The 22,342-nt window shown below is 60.7% G+C and overlaps 1 protein-coding gene and 1 long non-coding RNA gene across 5 annotated transcripts; one reads left to right on the forward strand and one right to left on the reverse strand.

Annotated features, from left to right (window-relative positions):
* Window positions 1-40: 40 nt before the first annotated feature.
* On the forward strand, window positions 41-19,915 carry LOC109493142. Its single transcript, XR_002147207.3, has 2 exons — window positions 41-1,080; window positions 19,457-19,915. It is a non-coding gene; the product is annotated as an uncharacterized LOC109493142 (long non-coding RNA).
* LOC109493140 lies at window positions 4,239-12,209 on the reverse strand. Of its 4 annotated transcripts, XR_002737158.2 has the most exons (5): window positions 9,288-12,209; window positions 8,592-8,763; window positions 6,661-6,761; window positions 6,187-6,424; window positions 4,239-4,663 (listed from the first exon to the last, which is right to left on the reverse strand). XR_002737158.2 is itself a non-coding variant. In XM_019814443.3 (4 exons), the coding sequence occupies exons 1-4, from the start codon at window positions 9,417-9,419 to the stop codon at window positions 4,658-4,660; spliced, it is 411 nt and encodes a 136-aa protein (XP_019670002.1). In that variant the 5' UTR covers window positions 9,420-10,023; the 3' UTR covers window positions 4,239-4,657. The 4 variants fall into 4 exon arrangements, 3 of the variants coding, with proteins under 3 accessions (XP_019670002.1, XP_044897667.1, XP_019669999.2); XM_019814443.3 differs by lacking the exon at window positions 6,187-6,424 and having other exon boundaries at window positions 9,288-10,023; XM_045041732.1 differs by having other exon boundaries at window positions 4,239-6,424; window positions 9,288-10,021.
* Window positions 19,916-22,342: the final 2,427 nt, after the last annotated feature.

The following is a 22,342-nucleotide window of genomic DNA, read 5'->3' on the forward strand; positions in this document are numbered from 1 at the left end:
AAAGGCTGGGAACAGGTGATGGGTCAGTCACAGTGTCTGTCACAGAGAGCCCACTCGTGGCCAATATTTTTGGCTTCGGGACGATCCCACAATACTCAAGAGAGTCAAGAGCACCCGCCCGAGTTCAGACCCCCCCTCAGCCATTTCCCAGGTGCTTGTGGTAGTGACTCGACTGCTCTGTGCCTCGGGTTCCTTATCGGTGGAGGTGGCAGTCACTGCAGCCTGTCCCTTGGTGGGTCGTTATCTGAGTGTGATGTTCACGCACGCGATGTCCTCCGACCGGGCCCGGCGCACACAGAGCTGTCTCCGGCTGTTAGCGGCAGCTTTCCCCACTGTCTCGCCTCCCAGTGCCCCTCGTGGCTGAAAACGGACACAGGCCACCCGCCCCGGCTTTTATGGGACGCGTGACGGACGATCCCGACCTAGCAGGACGGCGGTGACCCGGCTCAGCCCGCGAGGCCCAGCGTGGCATCTCAGGCTTGCCCTGCGGATTCCCTCACGTCAACACGCAGCTCAGCCCTTTCTCCACCCACAAACCGGGCAACTTCCTCCTCCTCTATGGAGGGCACGGGGCTGCGCAGAATCTTCCTGAAAAGAATGGACAAGGTGTTCCGGAACCTGGTGCTAACAAAACTGCTCGGGAAGCATCTCTCCCCTGTGGGAAGTCAACCCGCTCCCGATGGCGAGAAAGTCCCCCTGCTGCAGCCTGGCCCTCCCGGTGGCCAGGAGGCCGGCGGTCCTCCGACGGAGGACGTTTCGGCCGCCCGCCGGGGGTCCTGGTCCGCTACGTGCTCGGAGGCAGCCTGGAGTGTGGTCATGGGCAGGAGGCACGTGCTGGGAGGCATTTGGGAGCTGGCCGACTGCCGTCCCGGGGAAGGAAGTGGGCGGCCGGCTGTCTCCTGACCTGCCGGGTTCCTCTTTATGAGCTTTCAAAAACAAAGGCTGTGTTTGGAGAAGACAGTACAGTATTCACAGGTACCTGAGGAAGATGCTGGAATGTTTGGCTCAGGGAAGCCGGACAAGGCCCAAGGCCTGGAGCCTGTTGTGCAGATTTGCTTGGAACAATCCGGTTTTCACGGGGTGAGTCACTCTCGGGAGGCCGAGGGCCCTTCCTCACCCCCTTTGTGTCAGCTGAGGAAAGCATTCGATACCCGCCGTGGACCGAGGCCTGGGTTCTGTTCCTCCGCTCCCGGGACACTCCTAGTTGGCCTTTGTTTGGAGGTGTGGACGAACCGTGGTGTTCCTCGGGCTGCTCTGTGAGTTACCGGGCACGACGACGGGGATGAGTCGCGGGGCTTTGAAGGGTTGACACTCTGGGGCCCTTAGATGTGCAGCCGACCGGTAGGACGAATGTTCCACCCCCAGAGCCTTTTTCGGAACCGGGGACGTTTCAGACCACGGCGCTGGGGCCCGCATTTCCCCTCCTGACAAGCTCGGATGTGGAGTCTGTGGGTGACAGGGCAGCTCAGACCTCCTGCCCAATAAGCCCAGATCTCACTGGCTTCCCCCAGAGTGCCTGCCGTGTGTCACATGCGAACTACAGTGCGCATCCCAACGAATTACGTCCTAAGGATTCAAGGGGGTCACCCGTGGGCCGTTTGGACCCAGACGGGCACAGTGATCGTTCCGGGCTGCATGTCGAGGGCGGTGGAACACGACATGGGCTCACGAGCAGTGGAGTGACCTCTGTGTGCTTGGCATGAAATTATCTTCTAAGCAAGCGGTGATACGAAAAAAGCAAGTCGTGGAACAGTACGGAACGGAAAAGGGGGTGGGGGAGGGAAGAAAAAAGAGTGAAAAACGAAATCAAGAGCTTTTCTGTTGAGAGGGGGCGCTGGCATAGCGGTCACAGGTGACGGTCAGAGCCAGACCGTCTGAGTTCGGCCCTGTTCTACCACTGGCTAGCCCTGTCCCTCTCTGAGCCTCAGTTTCTCTGTCTGTAAAAGGGGTGTGATGACAGTGACACCCTCAGGGGATCGCTGGGGGCCCTATGGCAGCATCTGTCAGACAGACGAATCTGGCCCTTCCGAAGGGTGCCCAGCACCCCTGCCTGTGGCTGTCTGTCACCTCTGCACTGGGGGCTGGAATCGGGAAGGCGAGGATCTGCTTCCCATCACAGTCTAGAGATTTTGGAGCTTCTTAGTGTCAGCGCATGTGGGTTACATGTATACATTTTAATAATAATAATAATAATTAATAATAAAGAAAATTAGTAATGCTATTGTAAAGGGTTAATACGCAGGGCGTGTCCCTACCCACCGAGGGGCCGTCCTGCAGCTTGGGGGGCGGGCGGGGGACTGACACAGGGACCTGGTGGAGGCAGGCCACCGGCCGCTGGACGTCTATCAGCGTTGGGTGGGGAGACACGCTTTCTCCCGAGGGGCCCCTCTCACGTTACCTGATGGCTCTAGGACAGAAGCGATGAGCTGAGATTAAAGGCTCTGTTGACGCACAAAGGAATAGTTTTATCTGGAAAATTCCACGGCATGGTGAGGCTTGCCAGGCCTCTAATGCAGGGGCCTGGGGATTCCCGAGCGTTCCCGAAGAGCCCAGAGGGGTGGGCAGGAAAGCGGCCTGTTCAGTCATGTAGTTAATTTTTACTGAGCGCCTGCTATGAGCCAGGCCCCGGTCCGGGCACCGGCAGCCAATAGGTATGCGATTGAATGTGACAATTCCAGCCAGTTGTGAATTCCATGAAGACAGTCACAGGTTTGACGGGATCGAATGTGACTGAGTGTCGGGCCTGGCGGGGGTGGGTCCACTTCTAGCCGTGGGGTCAGGCCGTCCTCTCCGCGGAGGCAACGTCTGCACGGAGATGCGCATAAGACAAGGGAGTGAGCTGGAGTCTCTATGGGAACAGCATTCCAGCAGAGGGCACAGCAAGGCCCCGAGGCTTTGGTGGGCTTGGCATGTTCTGGAAGGAGCAAGGAGGTCCGTGTAGCTGGAACCTGATGGTTTGGGATCGGGGTGGGGCGGCTGGGGGGAGGGGGGGAAGCAAACTTGCTTGGAAATGGGGACCGTGCAGATGTAACCGAGTTAAGATGAGGTCGTTAGGGTGGGCGTTAATCCAGTAGGACTGGTGTCCTTACAAGCAGGGGAGGTGGGGCGCCTGGGTGGCGCAGTCGGTGAAGCGTCCGACTCTTGATCTCGGCTCAGGTCACGATCCCACGGTTTGGGAGTTCGAGCCCCTCATCGGGCTCTGTGCTGACGGTGCGGAGCCTGCTTGGGGTTCTCTGTCTCCCTCTGTCTCTGTCCCTCCCCCACTCACCCTCTCTGTCTCTCTCTCAAGATAAATAAACTTAAAAAATAAAGAAGGGGCCACCTGGGGCCACCCCAGTCTGGAAGAGGTAAGGAAGGACCCTCCCCTGCAGCCTCGGAGGGAGCATGGCCTTGCCCACACCTTGACTTTAGACTTCGGACCTCCCGAACTGGGCTCTAAGCCACCCAGCTTGGCGGGGTGGGGGTGGGGTGGGGGAGGGGTTGTTAACTCAGCCCGAGGATGTGAACACACGACGTCCAGCAGGTGAGGGCACCAAGGGCCTCGAGGGGGGCCATGACCTGCCACAGCCACACAGCTGGTCAAGGTCACCGTCAGGGCTTGAGCTCGGCCACACCTTCCCCTGTCTGCAGGGCAAGGGCTTGTCACAGAGTCCTGGGGACCTTGTCAAGTGCGGGCTCTGGTTCAGGAGCGCGGCGGTGGGGTTTGAGCCTGGCTCCCCGCCGCTGGTCTAGGGACCGTGCATCAAGTAGCAAAGTACTTGAGGCCGACTTAACGGTGACCCGGCCGCCATCCACTTCTGTCTCACTCACAGACTATTGTTTTGTTCAGTGTTCATCCCTCAGGGACAGTGACTCAGCCCAGCACAGGGGTGAATCCCAATTAATGTAGCCAGGAGTCAGCAAACTGATTTTCCGTGGAGTCAGACAGTGAATCTTCTGGGCTTTGCGGACCAGATGCAACCGCTCAGCTCTGTCGTTGTAGCGCGAACTCAGTCATATGTGAAAAAAATGGGTGTGTGGGCGCCTGGGTGGCTCAGTCAGTTAAGCCTCTGAGTTCACTTCTGGCCACGATCTCGCGGTTCGTGGGTTCGAGCCCCGCGTCGGGCTCTGTGCCGACAGCTCGGAGCCCGGAACCTGCTTCGGATTCTGCGTCTCCCTCTCTCTCCGCCCCTCCCCCGCTCACGCTCTGTCTCTCTTTCTCTTAAAAATAAATAAACGTTAAAAAAAAATGGTGTGGCTGCGTACCAATAAATCTTTATTTACACAGGCGGACTTGGGGCCAGATTTGCTGACCCTTGGTCTGAGCCAGTCAATGGCTGTCCTGTGCCCCTCGCGTGTGACCCAACTGAAACCAGTGAGGTGTGAAAGGGGCTCCAGTGGGGGGTTATGGGGAATCTTGGTTTGCTCTTGAAAAAGAGAGAAACACGAGGAAGATATGGCTGGCTCATCTTGGGCTGCAGTTTGTCCTGGTGGGATGTGATGACTGGATCTGCTGCAGCCATTTTGGGGCATGAGGGGAGTGATCCGTACTGAGGGTGACAGAGGACATACAGGGAGAGACCCTGGTCCGGACGCCACCACTGGGCTGCCGAACCAGCCTGCTCAGAAGTTCCTCCACCGCAGGACTTCTTATGGAAAACATAAACCTTCATCATTATCAGGGCTGTTGGAATTGAGGTTTTTCTGTTATTTGCTGCCCAAGACATCCCGACTGACACAACCTCCCCCGAGTTCCCTCCCCGAGTTAACACCCTCTTCTTTAGGCCCTGCAGGCAGCGACTGAATCAGGAGTCAGACAGGTTTGCTGTGAGGTCCTAGCAGGTAAAGTCTCAAGAGCTATAGGGCAGTGATCACCCAGTCGGGTTCCGCCCACACATCCTGGGTGTCAGGGCTCCGACCCACCTCTTCCGGGTGCCTGGCCCCTGACTGCCGGCACTTTCCTCAAGCTTCTGCCTCGGCACCGCCTGCCGGAAGTGCTTTGGCCCCAGGCCAGAAAGCCTGACCTGCCTGGGGGTTGTCATCACTCAGGGACAGCCCTTAGGTGGCAGCTGACAGTGCGTGGGTCCGGGGCCCCCTGCCTCGGCAAGAACCCTGGGGCGTAGCTCACACTCCAGAGCCCTCCACAATCAGGGGTTGGGGCCAGGGGACTGGAGGTGGTACCTCCGGTGACCCTCCTTCCCCCTGCTGGCTTCCCCTGGAGCAGCTGTCCACACGTCCTCAGCTCAGAATCTGTTGCCGGGGGAAACTGAGGTAAGCCCCCAGGCCTTACTCTGCCCGTTCCTGCTCTAAGTGCTTTGTGCGCATGAACGGAGCTGATCCTCCCAAGGCCTCTCTGAAGCGGGCGCTATTATCCCATATCGCAGAAGGGGAAACTGAAGACCAGAGGGGCCGAGTTACTTGCCCAGGGTCACACAGCTTATCTCACTCCTGAGTTCGTGTCTCCACCGCTGTCCTGCCCTAGGCAATGGAGTTCTACGGGCTAGAAATCCCGGGTTTGAACACTAACCGTGACCCCGGACGAGTAATTTTGCCCCTGTGGACCTCAGTCTTTCATCTATTGAATGGGCTGCGTGAAAATTAAGTGATTGACAGCCGGTATTAGTTATTATTCAGAGACGGGTGTCTCCGAGCTGGCTTCGCCCTGCTGGGGTTGAGTGGGTGAGGGGTTCTCAGGACCGCCGGGGGACCCCTGTGGGAGAAGGGCGAGGTGGCCGGCCGGGCCCCGCCCCGCCAGGAGCAGGTGGGGCCTGAACCCAGCTCCCTCACGGTCTAGCTGGGCGGCCTTGGGCACCTTACTTGATCTCTCTGGGCCTCCGTTTCAGGATCTAAAATAAATAACCGTAATGCAACCCGCCCAACGGGACCCGCCACAGAGGGCTGCTTGTGGGGACCACCTGTCTGCCGGGGGGCTCTGCGGGGATGGGTCCTGAAGAGCAGCTCTGACTTACTGAACCCCGCACGCGGATCCTGTTCTAAGCACTTTGGGGACAAGCCCTGAATCCTCCCCGGTCCTCAGCGTCCCTCTATCATGTTTGCTCCCGACGTACAAATAGGGAAACTGAGGCACAAGGAGATTAAGCCACCCACCCCGGCACGGCCTCGGCTTCCCAGGGTCCTCTGTTGCATGGAAGGGGGGCCCTCAGATACCAGCCAGCGCACACGAGCAGGCATTTATTGGGTACCTACTGAATGCAGGCGCGGTTCTGGCCGCCGGGGCGAGTGGGGATGCTTGAGGCAGGGCTGGGACCCTCGGAAAGAGGCATTCAGACGGCCCAGGGGCCCCGAGGTCTCTGCCTCCTCCGGGATTTCTCGATTCTGGCTCAGAGGGGGGTCGAGTGAGCCCCACAACCTTTCTCCCTCTGAAGCAGAAGCTCTAGCAGCCCCCGTGTTCTGGCCTCCAGCTGTGCCTTCTGCCTCGTGGCTTCTTTTGGGCGCATATTAGGTCGAATCAACCCCAGATCTGCGTCCCCCGCCCCCACCTCCCTCCCCACTCCGGGAACATCTCCCCTCCCGGCCTCCTTCCCAGGGACGCGTGGATCCCCAGGGTGGCGCGAGGGAGAGGCTCACGTCCCAGGGCCGCCCTCGGGGTCCCTGCTGGGCCCTGCTGGGGGGTGGCCGGTGTCTGTGCCCAGGGAACCCCGAGGCCCCAGGGGCTGGAACCTTGGGCAAGGTCCTCCTCTCTGAGCCTCGGTTTCCTTGTCTGTAGAACGGGGCTGGTGACACCTGCACCGCTGAGAAACCCCCCATCCTGTTTTGTGGATCTGAAATAAGGTAGAGAAGGCGCTTTATAAACCAGAACCCTGTCCTTGTGACTCATCGCTGCCCTATCTTCCCAGCTCACCCAGTGTGGGGTGGCCGAAAAACCCGTGAGTGGGAAACTCTCCTTCTCCTCCTCCTCTCTCCCTCCCCACTCCCCTCCATTCTTTCCATTCCCTCCCCCTCCCCCTCCCTCCCCCTCCCTCCCTCCCTTCCAGCCCCCTCCCTCTCCCTCTCTCCCCTGTCCCTCCCCCTCCCTCCCCCCTCCCTCTCTCCCCTGTCCCTCCTCCTCCCTCCCCCTTCCCTCTCTCCTCTGTCCCTCTCCCTCCCTCCCCCCTCCTCTCCTCTCCCTCCCCCTCCCTCTCTCCACCTTCATTCCCTCCCCCTCCCTCCTCCCCTCTCCTCTGTCTCTCCCCCTCCCTCCCCCCTCCTCTCCTCTCCCTCCTGTCTCCCTCTCTCCACCTTCATTCCTTCCCCCTCCCTCCCCCTCCCTCTCTCCCTGTCCCTCCCCCTCCCTCCCCCCTCTCTCTCTCCTCTGTCCCTCCCCCTCCCTCCCCCTCCCTCCCCCTTCCCTCTCTCCTCTGTCCCTCTCCCTCCCTCCCCCCTCCTCTCCTCTCCCTCCTGTCTCCCTCTCTCCACCTTCATTCCCTCCCCCTCCCTCCCCCTCCCTCCTGTCTCCCTCTCTCCACCTTCATTCCCTCCCCCTCCCTCCCCCCTCCCTCTCTCCTCTGTCTCTCCCCCTCCCTCCCCCTCCCTCCCCCTCCCTCTCTCCCCTGTCCCTCCTCCTCCCTCCCCCTTTCCTCTCTCCTCTGTCCCCCTCCCCCTCCCTCCCCCTCCTCTCCCTCCCCCTCCCTCTCTCCCCTGTCCCTCCCCCTCCCTCTCCCCTCCTCTCCTTTCCCTCCTGTCTCCCTCTCTCCACCTTCATTCCCTCCCCCTCCCTCCCTCCCCCCTCCTCTCCTCTCCCTCCTGTCTCCCTCTCTCCACCTTCATTCCTTCCCCCTCCCTCCCCCTCCCTCTCTCCCCGTCCCTCCCCCTCCCTCCCCCCTCCCTCTCTCCCCTGTCCCTCCCCCTCCCTCCCCCTCCCTCCCCCTTCCCTCTCTCCTCTGTCCCTCTCCCTCCCTCCCCCCTCCTCTCCTCTCCCTCCTGTCTCCCTCTCTCCACCTTCATTCCCTCCCCCTCCCTCCCCCTCCCTCCCCCTCCCTCCTGTCTCCCTCCCTCCCCCCTCCTTCCCTCCCCCTCCCTCCCCTTCCCTCCCCGCCTTCCTCTTCACTCTCTTCCTTAGGCTTTTACAGAAAAGAAATCCTGAGCTCGGAGCAGCGTTCCCGTCGTCGCCGCGTCGTGGGCGGTGGGGACCCTGGAAGACAGGCTCAACCCTCCCAGCTGCAGGCAGGCGCGAGGAGGGAGCACTGTTCTCTGTAATGTCACGGTCATACTCAGCACTTTTCATGTTCAAAGTGCTTCCTTGGCACGAAATAATTAATTCTCGCCACGCTCCCGTGTGAGGGAATAAATAAATGTCACTTGTACGGGGTGACTAAGCCCGGGGGACATCGAGGCCGACAGCCTCAGGATGCGCGGAGGGGCCGACTGGGGACGGTGCGCAGAGGCTCCGCCAGCCCCGGGCCCCAGGCTCAGGTGACCCCGGCCCCTCCTGGGCCTCCACCTTCCCGACTGTGAAATGGGAATCATCCCGGCGCTCAGGTCCCAGACTCACTGGGACCAGCCCGAATACAGCCTCCCAAACACAGGTGGGGGTGGGGCCCCCACCCCCACAACGCCTGGGGTCTCCCTCCCCACACTCGTCCCCTCTTCCCCCCTGCCCCTGCCCAGCTCACCTGTGCCAGCCCAGGGGCCTGGACTCCCCGGGGTGTTGGACACACCAAGCCTGTCCACCTCGGGTCTTTCCGGGCCGGTCCCTTCCCCTGGGGGCCTCAGTGCTGGCTCTTTACTCCAACCGGGTCTCTCTCCGTGCCCCTTCCTCTGAGAAGCCTTCCCCGATTGCCCCATCTAGAAAGATCAAATGGATAAGAACGCCACCGTCCCTCCCTCAGCCTTGTTTTCCTTGTGGCATCACGGCAGGTGTGCGCTGTCGCTCATCTGAGGACTGTGGGCTCTGTGAGGGCAGGGACCACATCCTTTCCGTCACCCCCCTGCCCCCAGTGCCTGGCACACGAGGTGTTTAACAGATGGCTGACTGCTGTGTCCCCAGGGCCCAGAGCGGCTCCCGGCACACAGTGGGTGCCCAAGAAACGCTTGTTTGATCATGGTTGCCCTCAGCTGACGCACAGTGGATGTCTAATGTCTACTTGTCTTGTTCTGTGGCTGTAACCCCAAGGGCTACGACAGTGCCTGGCACACAGTAGGTGCTCAGCAAATACTTGTTTTGTTCGTTGTTCTATCTCCAGTGCCGAGCAGTTAGTAGGCACCCGGTGTTGAGTGAATGAGAGAACGAACGAGTGCTTGGATCAAGAGCTGTTCTCCCCCCCCCCCCCGCCCCAAACCCTGGAATCTTCCAGAACAGAGGCGCCTACCTTAGGAGGCGAGAGGCGGGGCCGCAGAAGGGGCCGCAGCAGCTGGGCCCGGCGGGCCTGCCTCTGCCCGGCTGTCCGCGCGTCCGGTCGCCTCTCCCCGGGGCGCAGCCCCCAGCCTGCCAGGCAGCACATGGCCCTAACACGCTCTGCCAGCTTTGAGGAGGCTCGCCCGGGCACCCGGTCTGGCCACGCCGCGAGGAGGAGGGGACCGCAGATGGCCGGCCATCTGGCTGCACAGGAGGCTGTCTGGGCCGGCGCCCCCACACAGGCCCACGCTGTACTTCCTCTTCCTCTCTGTTCGGTGGGGCCGCGGGGGTGGGGCCCTGGCCCGTCCCCACGCTTCTGGGTCTCACCTGGGCACCGCGGGACGCGTCGGCTCTGCGTCCGGCCCCGGAGGGTCCCGGAGGCCCTGGGCCGGCGGGCGGCAAGAGGAGCGCGAGCAGGGCGTCGAGGGCTGGGCCCGGGGGGTTTCCCATCCCCCGCCCTAGACGAGGCCAGACGGCCGGCCGGCCGAGTTTTCCTCCTCCCCGTGGTCGACCGAGACCGGAAGGAGCCGGTGTCAGCCCTCCGGGCCCCACCGCCGCAGCCGTGGAGCAGAGAGTGAGGCCCCGGGGACGCAGGACAGGAGCGCGTCCGTGGGTGTGCACGTGTGTGCGTGCGTGTGCCTCTGGGTGTCTGTGGGTGTGTGGGGGGACAGGGAAGTCCTAGACGTCCCGGTTCGCAGGCAGGAGCTCCGTACTTTTCTGTCTGCGACTGTGTTCACGGTCCGTGGCAACGTTTCTGCGGACGTCCGTGTGCGAGGACACACGCCCTGGTGTTTGTGTGTGCCCCCTGCACCGTCCCGGGGACGTGTGTGCAGAGCTGGTGCGTGGGTGCAGGCCTCGGTGTGGGAGCGTGTGCGTGCACGGCCCCCACGGAGGTCCATGTGCACTCGTGCGCGGGCCCGCAGACGGTACGCCTGGTATACCCTCGTGTGTGTGTGTGTGTGTGTGTGTTTGTGCTCCGGGACGCGCGTGTGTGCGGGCAGGTGTGCGCGCGAGTGGTGAGCGCGTGTGGATGGCCGCATCAGAGCGTCGACGTTCGGGCCAGGGGACTTGGATCCACACCCCAGAGGAAACATCGAAAAAAAAAAAAGAAGGAAACATTCGAACTGGGTCTTGAAGGATGAGTAGAAGTTCGACGCGCAGAGGAAGTTTAGGAGAACTTATCCAGGCAGATGGCACAGCGTTGAAGAAGTCACCGATTCCGGCCCCGGGGGCAGGCTGCCGTCTTCTCTTCCGCAAATGGTGCGGGGACCCTCCCTGCTCGTCTCTCACACCCTTTCTGAAGTCTCACACCAGTCTCCACTTGGGACGGCGGCTTCCCCTTCTTCGAGACCTGGCCCTCGGGCCAGCCCCTTGGCTTCTGTGCGTCCATTTTCCTCGCCCTCCTGAGGCTGCTGGGAGCTATTCTACGGCTCCTCCCTGCCCCTCATCATACAGATGGGGAAGGTGACGCCCAACGAGGCACAGAGGCCTGCTTGAAGGCGCACAGTAGGGCTCGGGACAGCACGGTTTCCCTCGGTGAGAGGCACCCCACCATGTGGGTCTCCGTTTTGCAAAGTTTGGCTCGGACCCCGAGGTGGAACCCAGCGCGTCCTTCGACCCACGTGCTGTAGAAGCAGTACTCGAATGTCGCTAACTGAACACGCTCGTTGGGGACCGTGTGCCTGGCTCAGGGGACCCGGCAGCGACCCAAGCAGAAGCAGGTCTTTTGGGAAGCATCGGTCGGCACCTGCCCTGTCCAGTACGGCAGCCACCGGCCTTGCGGGTCCTCGTCAGAGGGAGGCGGGAGGGTCAGAGTCGGGGAAGGCTCGACGAGGAGGCGGAGGGCACAGCGATGTGGGGCCACGAGCCGAGGAATGCAGGCGGCCTCTCGAAGCTGAAGAGGCAAGAAAAGGTCCTCGTCCAGAGCCTCCAGGAGGGACACAGCCCCGCAGACGCCGTGCTGTCGGACCAGTGAGGCCCGTTTCAGACTTCGGACCTCCAGAACCGTAAGATTAATTCGCGCTGTGTTAAGCCGGTATGTGTGTGATCGTTGTGCAGCAGTGGGAGGAAACTCTTACCTGCGGCTCTTTAAGTTGAAATGTAATTAAATTTCAAGTTCGGTTCTTTATCACAGCAGCCCAAGAACACAGCGTTCCAAGGACTCAGTAGTGTTGTTTTTTGGGGGGGGCTGGGGGGCGGGGAGACACTATTGAACACAGCAGAGGCCCTCTGCAACTTTCCAGGACCCTGGTGGGTACCGATCTGTGTTTCCCAGGAGGCGTGCTGGGTAATTAGGACTTAAGCGGGAGGTCGGGGTTCAAACCCCAGCTTCACCGCCACTTGGCTGTGTGACCTTTGGAAGGTTGCTTAACCTGTCTGGGTCCCACGTGGGGATGATGACAGCACCTACCTCACCCTCGTAGGGCTGTTGAGCGTTACAGGAACCTTCTGGAATTGCCTGCAACACGCAGCGAGCCCTGCTGGGGCGTTTGCGATCGTCCTCATTTAGGATCTTTCCCAAATGGTTACAGAGACCTGGGCCGGATGCAGACACAGCAGCAAATGATCCTCGACAGCAAGAAAGTCAGTCCCTTTCTTCTTTCCATTCTCCTGCCTGCTTCGAGGAGAAGGTCTCTGCGGGGTGCTGAGGTGTCTCGGATGTGTCTGGGTTAGCTACCTTTGCCAAAGAACGGGAGAGAGTTACCATCTTGAAAACCATCAGGCAGCAGGATGGTGATCGCCTTTGCTCATGTTCATGGTCACCTTCTGTTTAGAGCAAGTGCTGTTGGGGTTCTGGTTGTGGGGCGATCTACGCTTTCTTTTCTTTCCTTTTTTAATTTTGATGTTTATTTATTTTTGAGAGAGTGCGAGAGACAGACAGAGCATGAGCAGGGGAGGGGCAGAGAGAGAGAGGGAGACACAAATTCCGAAGCAGGCTCCAGGCTCCGAGCTGTCGGCACAGTGCCCGACGCGGGGCTCGAACCCACAAACCGCGAGATCATGACCCGAGCTGAAGTCGGACGCTTAACCAGCGCAGCCACCCAGGCGCCCCTCTACGCTCTCTAAGTTCGTTTATTTGCCTAAAGAGAGAGCAAGTGGTTGACATTTTGCAGCATTGAGCAAATCCCAGGTCTGGCACAAGGGAGCAGGACCTGTTCCCCAGGGTGCACAGAGTGGGTGGGCGGAGCCATGTGCTGATGCCCCAAGGCCCCCGGAGGGCAGCCCCCGCTTTGAGGTCCAGGGCGGAATGTTTCCTCGTCTGCATCAATGATTTGATTATCTGGATTATCTTCTGATCCGTGTAGACTCCCCCCGGGGACAATTCACATCCAACACCATCTCCCTTCTTTTGAGGAGACCCCCCCCGCCGGGGTAACTGGACCAAATCGGCAGCAGGAAGCCCCAGGAGCCTGGAGTTAGGAGACCCAGGGCTGAAGGGGGCCGAGAAATGGGGGACCCCACCGTGACTCAGCCTCCTAATCTCAGCGAAAGGAGATTCTCTGGCCAGGTTGATGCGAAGCACTTAGCAAGTTCACCATCACAGATTTAATTTGCTCCCTCCCTTCAGAAGGTGACAAGTTCCATTCACAAGTCAGCGAGAGTGGGCAGGACCTGAGCCTCTAGGAGGGCAAGTCGGTCCCCACAGCACCTCATCCTGGGAAATTCATAGCAAGTGCCCAGTGGCATGGCTGGGCCAGCTTCTGCCAGCGGTGGGGGTCACTCGGGGACTCAGGCGTGGCCCCCTGCCTCTCTCTGTCTCTCTCGGACAGACTAGCATCGCCCAGGCCTGGGAGCGCCTGGTAGTGTCGTGTAGTCAGGCCACGGTGGCCCCTGTGGCACCCTCTTGCCCTCAATCCCCCCACTAGCCCCCTCTTCCAAGTGTCTGTGGCTGTGTGACGAATCGCCCCGCACTTAGTGGCACAACCGAACAGGCATGACTGTACTGTTATGTCACAGTTCTGGTGCTGACTGGGCTCAGCTAGGGTCTCCGCCAGGGTCTCCCGGGCAGGCGGCGGGGACCCAGGTCAGCTCCGTTCTTGGCTGAGCTCCTACGGTCGATGCCGGCTGTCGGCGGGGACCTCAGCCAGGGCCGTGGCCTCCACGGGTGGCTCGGGCTTCCTGACAACATGGGGTCTCCACGGAACAGCATCCCACGAAGGTCAGGAAGGAGCCGTGTCACCCTCTGTGATGTAGCCTCAGAAATCACACACTGTCACTTGCGCCTTACCCACGACGCGGGCCAAGGGAGGGACCTAGACCCCACCTCTCGATGGCTGGAGAGACGAGCACGTGGAGTCGTGTAGAGAGCTTGTGAAATGGGCGAGCCGGGGGCCCCCTTGAAGAACACACGGCCGCCCCCACCTTTCCTGCCATACTTCCAGCCCCGGGTCCTTGCTGGCCTCCGATTCCGGGGACCTTCCCCAGGCACCTGCCGAAGGCCAGCTGTTTTCACGGACATCAGCACCTCCCCTGCCCACACCTCCCCTTTGGGGTGGATCTGGAACGTTCCCACTCTGCAGAAGTGGGATCTGAGAGTCAGAACGTCTGAGGCACCTGCCCCAGCTCCCACAGCCGCTCGGCGGGTTTGGGGGAACATCAGATCCCAGGGGTGCTTCCTCCGGCCGCAGCCTTGCACACCCTGGGAGACCACGCCTCCCTCACTACAGACCACGTGGTCTGGGTTCGACTACTTCTGCCCTCTGGCCCGGAGATGGGCATCTGGCTACCACCAGGCCAGTCTGAATTTTCCAAGCCTGTGGCCTCAGTGATTGATTCAGGGAACGGTAGGTGACCCGACTTGGTCCAGTCAGAGGTAATCCCGGAAGGGTGGCAGGAACAGTTGGGAAGAGAGAATTGGGGATGGCTAACCACAGAATTCAGCCGGCTCTGTTGGGATGCCTTTTCCATCTTGAGGGCCAGGCCTGCCCGAAAATGAAGCCAACAGAAACAGAAACAACCATGAGACAGAAAGAAAAGGCACTGGAGGTTAGTGCTTGAGCCCCTGGATCCAGCCATACCTGAGGCTGGCCTATCTTTGGACTTTGTTGTTATAAAAGCCAATGGCTTTTTGTTTTTTTCTTTTTTTAAAATGTATTCACTTATTTTGAAAGAGAGAGAGAGAGAGCACGGGAGGGGCAGAGAGAGAGAGAGAGAGAGAGAGAGAGAGAGAGATGCAATCCCAAGCAGACTCTGCACTGTTAGCATGGAACCCAGTGCAGGGTTTGAACTCATAACCAAGAGATCATGACCTGGGCCAAAATCAAGAGTCAGATGCTTAACAGACTGAGCCACCCAGGTGCCCCTGGATCACTTAAAAAAAATTTTTTTTTAAATGTTTATTTACTTTTGAGAGAAAGAGGGGAGGGGAGGGGCAGAGAGAGGGAGACACAGACTCCGAAGGAGGCTCCAGGCTCCGAGCTGTCAGCACAGAGCCCGACGTGGGGCTCGAACTCACAAACCATGAGATCATGACCTGAGCTGAAGTCGGACTGAGCCACCCAGGCGCCCCTCAAACCGATTGTTCTAAAATCTGAATCCCTTGGGAGCAGAGCTCGGTCACAGAAAGCCGGATGGGGGCGTTCACGGTGGAGACCCGGCAACGAGGAAGGAGCAGGTGTCGGAGGAAGGAGTGTCGCTGCGGCCGAGGCGGGTTGACGGGGACGTGGGAAAGGGCATCCGGGCTGGAAGGGGCAGACCCAGACGTGGGCACTCGCGGGCATGTTCGGGGGACACAGAAGTAGCTGCCGTGGGTGGGACACGGCGGACGAGGCTGCTCGATGGTCCCGGGATCGTGAGATGCCAGGTGAGGGTTTCGCTGTTGGCTTTCCAGGTGATGGGGTGGCCCTGAGGGTGCTGCGGCGGGGGACAGCCTCCTTCAGACCGCACTTTGGCAAGACGGATTCGTGCAGGGCGGGGCGTGGTTTGAAGAGGTCGGAGGCCGGAGGCAGGGCTGGGGTCAGGGGTCCGGGGGAACCAAGGGGGAAACGCAGTCACCCAGATCAGGGTCAGTGCCGTCGGCAAGGAGTGATCAGGGACATCCTCGGGGACAGTTGGCTCGATGTAGAGACAGACGGGGGGGGGGCGGGCTCAGGGTGGGCCGGCGCCTTGGTGCAGCCCCAGTATCGGCCCCTGTGCTGAGCAAGGCACATGCCTAGCGTCCCCTCCCTTGGGGACGGGCGTCTGTCTCTGGCCTGTCACATATACTGGGGGATCCACGCTGGGAGGACAGACTTACTCTCCCCTGCCGTGTGGCCGGCCTCTGCATGGACGTACCACGAGTTACTTATCCGCTCTCCTGCCCAGGGACATTCTGGTAGTTTCCAGTAAGCCCCCGTTTCAAATGCGAAGCAGTAAAGTCTGAGAGAGCACTGGGGGGGGGGGGGGGGAAGCTGGCTATATTTTGTGTATTTTGTACACATCAACATAAATGCACACATATTTAAAGTCAAAGCTGCTCGTTCAGGACCACTGTTCTGCATGGGGCTCCCTCCGGCAAAGGCCGCGGGCATCCGGGCCGCGGTCGCCTCGTCCTTCTCGGTGAGAACCGGCTCCAGGCCTGGAAGTGGGCCTCCTCAACCCCGGACAGCAGGCCTTCTGGAAGCTGCCTCGGCCCCCGCCCGCCCTCAGCTGGAGGGAGACATTGAGCCCGATTCATCCTGCCTTCAAAGGGCTCCTGTCTGAACCGGGCTCCCGGGTGAAGCCCCTGCCAAACCCTCGCCGCGGAAAGCACACTGGGCCCTTGTGTCGCCCTTGGCCGCCCGCAGGAGGTCAGGGCGGCTGCCAGCGCAGGAGCCCCGACGCGGTGGCCCCCCTGCCCCCCACCCCAGCTCCAGGCCCCGGGCCCCCGGGGAAGGAGGGAGGCCTCACACGGGGACCCACGTGCCTCTGCGCCCCGCAGCGGGGGCGGGGCCCCTCGGGAACCTCACTCTCTTCCTCTTGTGTTTTGAGAGAGAGACAGAGACAGAGCGCGAGCAGGGGAGGGGCAGGGAGAGAGGGAGACGCAGCATGCAAAGCAGGCTCCAGGCTCCGAGCTGTCTGCACAGAGCCAGACGCGGGGCTCGAACTCATGGGGCTCGAGTTCATGGGGCTCGAGCTCATGGGGCTCGAGCTCATGGGGCTCGAGCTCATGGGGCTCGAACTCACAGACTGAGAGATCAGCCGCTCAACCCACTGAGCCACCCAGGCGCCCCAGCCACCTGGATGTCTTAAGGGGACCTCGACACGTCCCAAACCCTTCTCCGCCGCCTGAACCCCAGACCTCAGTCTCCGCTGGGCTGCGGGGACTGGCATCCTCGGAGGCCCCCAGTTGGGGTTAGAACTGCCCTGTCTGGCGGGGGGGGGGGCTTCATGGGGAGCTGTGCCAGCAGCCCCCCCCCCCCAACACGCCCCACACCCACCAGGACACGTTCCTGAAAACAGACTGCCATCTGGTGGTCCGGTCCCAGACCTGGGAGCTCAGATCTCTCCACCTGCGCCTGTCTCCCCAGGTGGCAACATGCTGTCCCTGGAGGTGGGGGGAGGGGAGGGGGGAGGCATTTAAGGACAGACTGCCCCAGGCGATTCACACTTTCACCCCCGGCCCCGGAGGAAGCCGCGGACCCTTGTGCTCAGCCGCCTGCGTTTATTTCAGACTTTCCTGGGTGGAGGCCTGGGGGAGGACTCCAGGGGTGGGGAGGAGGGACGACACGGGCTGGGAGTCCGGGAAACTGCCCTGGAGGGAGGGAGCGATGGGAAGCGGGTTCCGCTCTCTGGTTTCCAAAAGGAGGCAGGAAAAGAAAATTATTCTGCAAATGAGTAGTCCTCTCCGCCCTGGGCGCTTTTCTCCCCTCTGCAGCGCGGAGGACGCGGTCCCCGTGTCTCGCTGCGGCGCGAGGGGCTCGTTAATTAAACGGATGGGCAGATGTCCCCGTTCATTAGGCCGCGAGTGTAGCGCGACCCCGTGGCTCCTTCTCCAGACCCCGCCCGGCCTCGGCGCCCCCCGCTTAATTACGGGACCCCTTGTGGCCCCAGCGCTGGCCGAGGAGCGTGGAGGCGCCCCCGCGTCCTTGTCGGCAGGGGCGGCAGGTGATGGAGACTTTTAATTTCCATCACGCTCGTCCGTCGGAGCCGTGTTTTAAATCACTTTAACAGCGGATTAAAAATATATAAGCTGATATTAGAGGACATTCTCAGTGCCTTTATAAACACCTTAAATCAGAAGTTTGGCTTCATTGCACTTGGGTGGTTAGGGGAGGCTGGGGGGGAGGGGGGGCCGGGTGAGCCCTGGGGGGGGGGGGCGGGGAGCTGAGTGGGTGAGGGATCCAAGGCCCCGGGGCCCGGGGTTCAAAACATCCCTCCAGTCAGCGCGTGATGACCGACCGAGTGGCGCCCACCGGCCCCCACCCCGGGTCCAGACCCCCGGGGAGCACTACGGCCTGGCAGGGATGATGCCCGGTGAGCAAGGAATTGCGCACAGTGGCAAGAGCCGCCATTGATCGCATGCTGCGCGTCAGGCGCGGTTCCAGGCCCTCGGCGAGGAGCGTCTCGTGGGACCCTCACAACCCTGTGGGGTTCGTCCGTGAGGGAGCCCGGATCTGGCCCCAGGGCCTGTGATCTACCCACCGCGCCTTCTGCCTGCGTCTCTAAAAGTCACCACGGCCCAGAGAGGAAAGTTTCCAGGGAGAGATGCGGGGGGTGGGGTAGCATGACTGGAGCTTGACCTCATCCCAGGGGCACAGAGGAGGCTTCCCGAAGCAGGGATGTCTAGCTGGGACCTGATGGTGAGTAGGAGAGAGAGGCGAGGCGAACTAGGAAGTAGGTGGCAAGGGAGCGAGAACAGCAAGTGCAAAGGCCCTGAGGTAGGTGCTTGTTTGGCACGTTTAGGGAACGGAAAGGTCACTGCAGCCGGAGCCGGACGGAGACCTAAGGGCAGATGGGGCGGAAGGCATCTGGAGGACTTCTGTACGAACCCGTCCCCCCAAGAGGCCCGTAGGCCGTCGGTGCCCGGAGCGTCACAAGTAGACTCAGTCCGTGGTACAGGGTGGGAAAAGACGGCGGGGGGGGGGTCGGCGGGGAGATCCCAGGCTCCCCAAAGTTCTGCTTCCGCAGGACGGGGCTCAGCCAGGTGAATTCTGGAAGCCTCCAGAGAATTCTGTTTCTTACCCACCTGAGCCTGCCGAGGCACCAGGCACGGCAATGATGAGGAGTATGGATAATGTGCATCGGTCCAGACGAGCTGCCGGTCTGAGGGAGGAGGAGAGACGGATTGTGGCCTGGGAGGCTCAGCCAAAGAGAGAGGAAATGCAGACCCTGAAACGCTGGGAGGCTGGGGGTGGGTTCCGGAGCCGAGGTCGCGCCGTGCAAAGTCTCAGAATCCCAGGGGGTCAGAGGGACAGCCTGTTGGTCGCCCAGGCCAGGGAGAGGCAGGAACCTAGACGCCCTGGGGGCTGTGGAGTCCCCTGGCTTTGTCACACCTGCATCTGCTCCGTGGGCTAATCCTGCCGGCCAAACCCAAGAGATCCACGGAGGCCGTGACCGCTCCTCTCCGCCCCTGCCCTCAGCAAGCCTCCGGTTACCGTCATCACTGGGCTGGGACTCACAGCTCTCTCCCTGCGGCCACCCTCGCCCCTGCAGTCTTTTCTCCACAGAGCAGCCAAAGGGATCCTCCTAAATCGGCATCAGGGTTTGTCATTCCCGATGGAGTAAAAGTCAGCCTTCGCTTGGGCCCCGGAGGCCACACGCAATCTGACCCCATATCGTCCCCAGGCCTCGAGCTGAGCTGCTCCTACTCTCCCCTTCCCTCCCCCTCTCTGTTCTTCCTGGCTGCCTGGCTGTGCCTGGGACGCACCAAGTATGTATGCCTACCCCAGGGCCTTTGTATCGGCGGTTCCTGTTTCCTGGAGTGCACCTGGATGCTTGCCTAGTTAGCTCCTTTACCTACTTCTTGCTTGAATGTCACCTTCTCTGGGAGGCCCGGGCGCCCTATCTGAAATGACACCCACCTCCCACGCTCCCTCCCACCCTCCCCGCCGTATTTCTCTTGATAGCGTTTATCACCGTGTGACGTATCTTTTCTTTCGCGTGTTTATTTTGTGCCGCGGCTTCTATGGAGAGTGGAAGTGTCATGAAGCTGAAGGTTTTTTGTTTTTGTTTTTTTGTCTCCAGGGCCAAGGACAGTGCCTGGCACCGTGCAGACGCAGAGGGTGTATTTACCGACTGAACGAGGAGAGGAGGTACCCCTTCCAGGGCACATGTCGGCCACCACGGCTGTGGTCGGGTTGGCCAACCGACGTAGCGCATTCCCTTGATCACAGTGATTGGCTCGGGGACGGCCATGTGACCTGGACGGACCAGTGAAACTCAGCCCTGCAACTTTTGCCCAAATTGCCGGGGCAGAGAAGCTTCGTCTCTCTGGAGCGTGCTGCTCTGGGAGCTTTGAAGCGAGGTTCTCCCCGGGGTGCGTCGGTCATCTGGGGAGAGTTTGCGAAGGCAAACCGGACTGAGAGACGACGAGAAAGTGACTTGGGAATCTTTGAGTCCCTAGATCCAGCCATTCCTGAAGCCACCCTTCCCTAAAGCTTTCCAGTTACCTGGCCCGATAAATTCTCTTCTCTGTTCATAGCAGGGGGTGTTGGGGTTTCTGGCACTTGTCACCCAGAGTCATGACCGGGCACCGGCTCAAAAGATTGTCATCCGTTGTTCAATCTCGTCGTCACACGTGAGGCCGACACACATTTTCCCAGGTCTCCCCAGAACCTGCCACGGAGCCCAGGCTGACTCTCTCTGCCTTGAGACTAGCGGATTCTCTTGCAGATTAGCTGGTGAACTTGGGGTAGTCACTTGTCCTCTCGGGGGGGGGGGTCCCAGCTTCAGCACTGCAGCGCAGGGTAATAACTGTGTTCGGTGTCCAGTGACATTGGCAGATGACGGCCCTTCTGGAAAACCCAGCACCGCCTCGGGTCCTTCACGGGACGTGACTCTTCCCTTGCAGCGGTCACGCTGGCTTTTCGTTTGGTTTCTGGGACACAAAAAGCTCATCTCCACCTCAGGGCCTTTGCACTCGTTGTTCCCCCTGCCTGGAACACTCTCTCCTGAGCTTCAGGCATAGCCAGATCCTCCTTCTTCTCCAAGCCTCCGCCCAAATGTTGCCGCCTCCGAGAAGTCCTCCCTGACCTTCGCCTAAGGTCCTTGCTTACCCCACCTTCCCATCTCATTCCCTTCCCAGCCCCTATCATCCGAACCAGCTCCTTTGTGAATCACAAGCCGTGAGCACAGAAGCTTGCCCATCCCGGCAGGCATATATGGGTGTGCCGTGAATCTTAACGGACCCACCGCAAGTCCTCAGGCTGGTCACTTGCCCTCTCAGAGGCCGCCTTCTTTTTCTCATCTGTAATTTGGCATCTCCACTCATGCCTGGCCCTCTGGGGCTCCGTGAGCCCTCAAATTATGTTGCAATCATATGAAAAAGTGAGGGCTGCTTATTAGGTTGGGGACAGGTCCTTCCACCCTCCCTACAAAGCCCCTAGCACTCCCCATCCCCAATCCGGCCCTAAAGGAGGAATTCTCCCTGCCACACTGGCTTCAATCCCAGCGGACTTCCTGGAGGGGGGGGGGCATTCTCTCCCCAGCTTCATCCGCCCCTGAGGCTCAAGGGTAGGCTCCCTCCTTTCAAAGCCTCTTCCTCCAACCCCTCCTCCCCTGTTCCCTTCTCCTCTGTAAGCCCTCATCATCGTCACAGCCACGGCCCCACCCCCCAATCCTGAACATTTTCTTCAAGAATGCAAGCCAGCAAGCGGTCAAGGGCACGGCCTCCTCCTCCCCCCCCCCCTCCACCCCCGGTGTCCCCCGCCCTCTAGCCTGGGGAATTAGACTCTGGGCCACGCCATCTGTCTGAAAACAATTAGCAATAAACGCCAGCACACTAGGGCTCCGGGTCACCGGGGGATGGAGCGGTGGGGGTTATAAATCCAGAAGGTTCCCAGCTGAATCAGCCTTCCTGTCCGCGGGCCAAGAAAAATCCTCCCCGGCCCCGGGGAGAAAGCTTCCCGGCTGCCTCTTGCTGGGCTGCAGGCCGCAGGATGGCAAGGAGCCTCCGAGCGAGCCTCACAAAGCCCCGGCCCCGGCTGGGGAGGCGGCGGGGACCATCTGGCAGAGTGCGGGACGCGTCCGGGCCAGACGGAGAGCAGCCTTATTTGCTGTGTATTGTGTGTTCCGCTTCTGAAAACAATCCCGCGTAGGCTTCAAGTGCATGGCTCGCGGCCAGCTGGGGCCCGGGGTGGGGGTGGGGGTGGGGTGGAGTGCTTCCGAAGTGGGGGGGGGGGGGCGGGCCCGTCCGCAGGGTGGGGGGGTGGCAGCTCGCCGTCCCCACCCGCCCCACTGGCCCCAGTCCCTCTTCCCCTCCCCCACCCCGGCTTGGCCCGTGGCTAACGTTCCCCGATTAAGGCTCTCCAGCCTCTCGCTCAAATGTCACCTCCCCTTACGAGCGAAGGGGAACCCACTTTGCCAAACTCGGCTGAGTTTATCTACACGAGGGTTGGCTCACGGAGCTGTGTTTTAATTTGGGTGATTTGAATAAGTTGCTAGCGGATAAAAGCCAGGAGATTCTACATAAAAGTCTGGATGTTCAGCATCTTTTGAAAAATCAAGAGATCTGGCAAGCCAGAGCTCGCCACATCAGCATGGCCACGCTCAGCCGGGGGGGGGGGGGGGCAGCTGGGGAGAGAGTGGCTGGCCCTTTGGTCTGGTCAGACTTTTCTGTTCCAGTCACTTGCTCGTACACTCACCCGTCCAAAAGCCCTGGGACCTGTCACCGCGCCGGAGTCTTTAAGGCATTGAGATCCTCACAGGGGAGACAGACGCTAAACCCTAGACCGGTGCATATATAATAGAGTGTCACATGGTGACAAGTGTTACTAAGGAAATACACAGCAGAGGAAGAGAATGGGTGTGGTCTCACACAAGAGGCCAGGGAAGGCAGACCCATCAGGCCTGGGTAAGATGGCGGGGCCCCAAGACAAAGAAAGGTGTTCTTGCGGACACCACGGCAGGTGC

This window comes from Felis catus, chromosome D3, assembly GCF_018350175.1.
Source record: "Felis catus isolate Fca126 chromosome D3, F.catus_Fca126_mat1.0, whole genome shotgun sequence".
In the NCBI taxonomy this organism is placed as follows: domain Eukaryota; kingdom Metazoa; phylum Chordata; class Mammalia; order Carnivora; family Felidae; genus Felis; species Felis catus.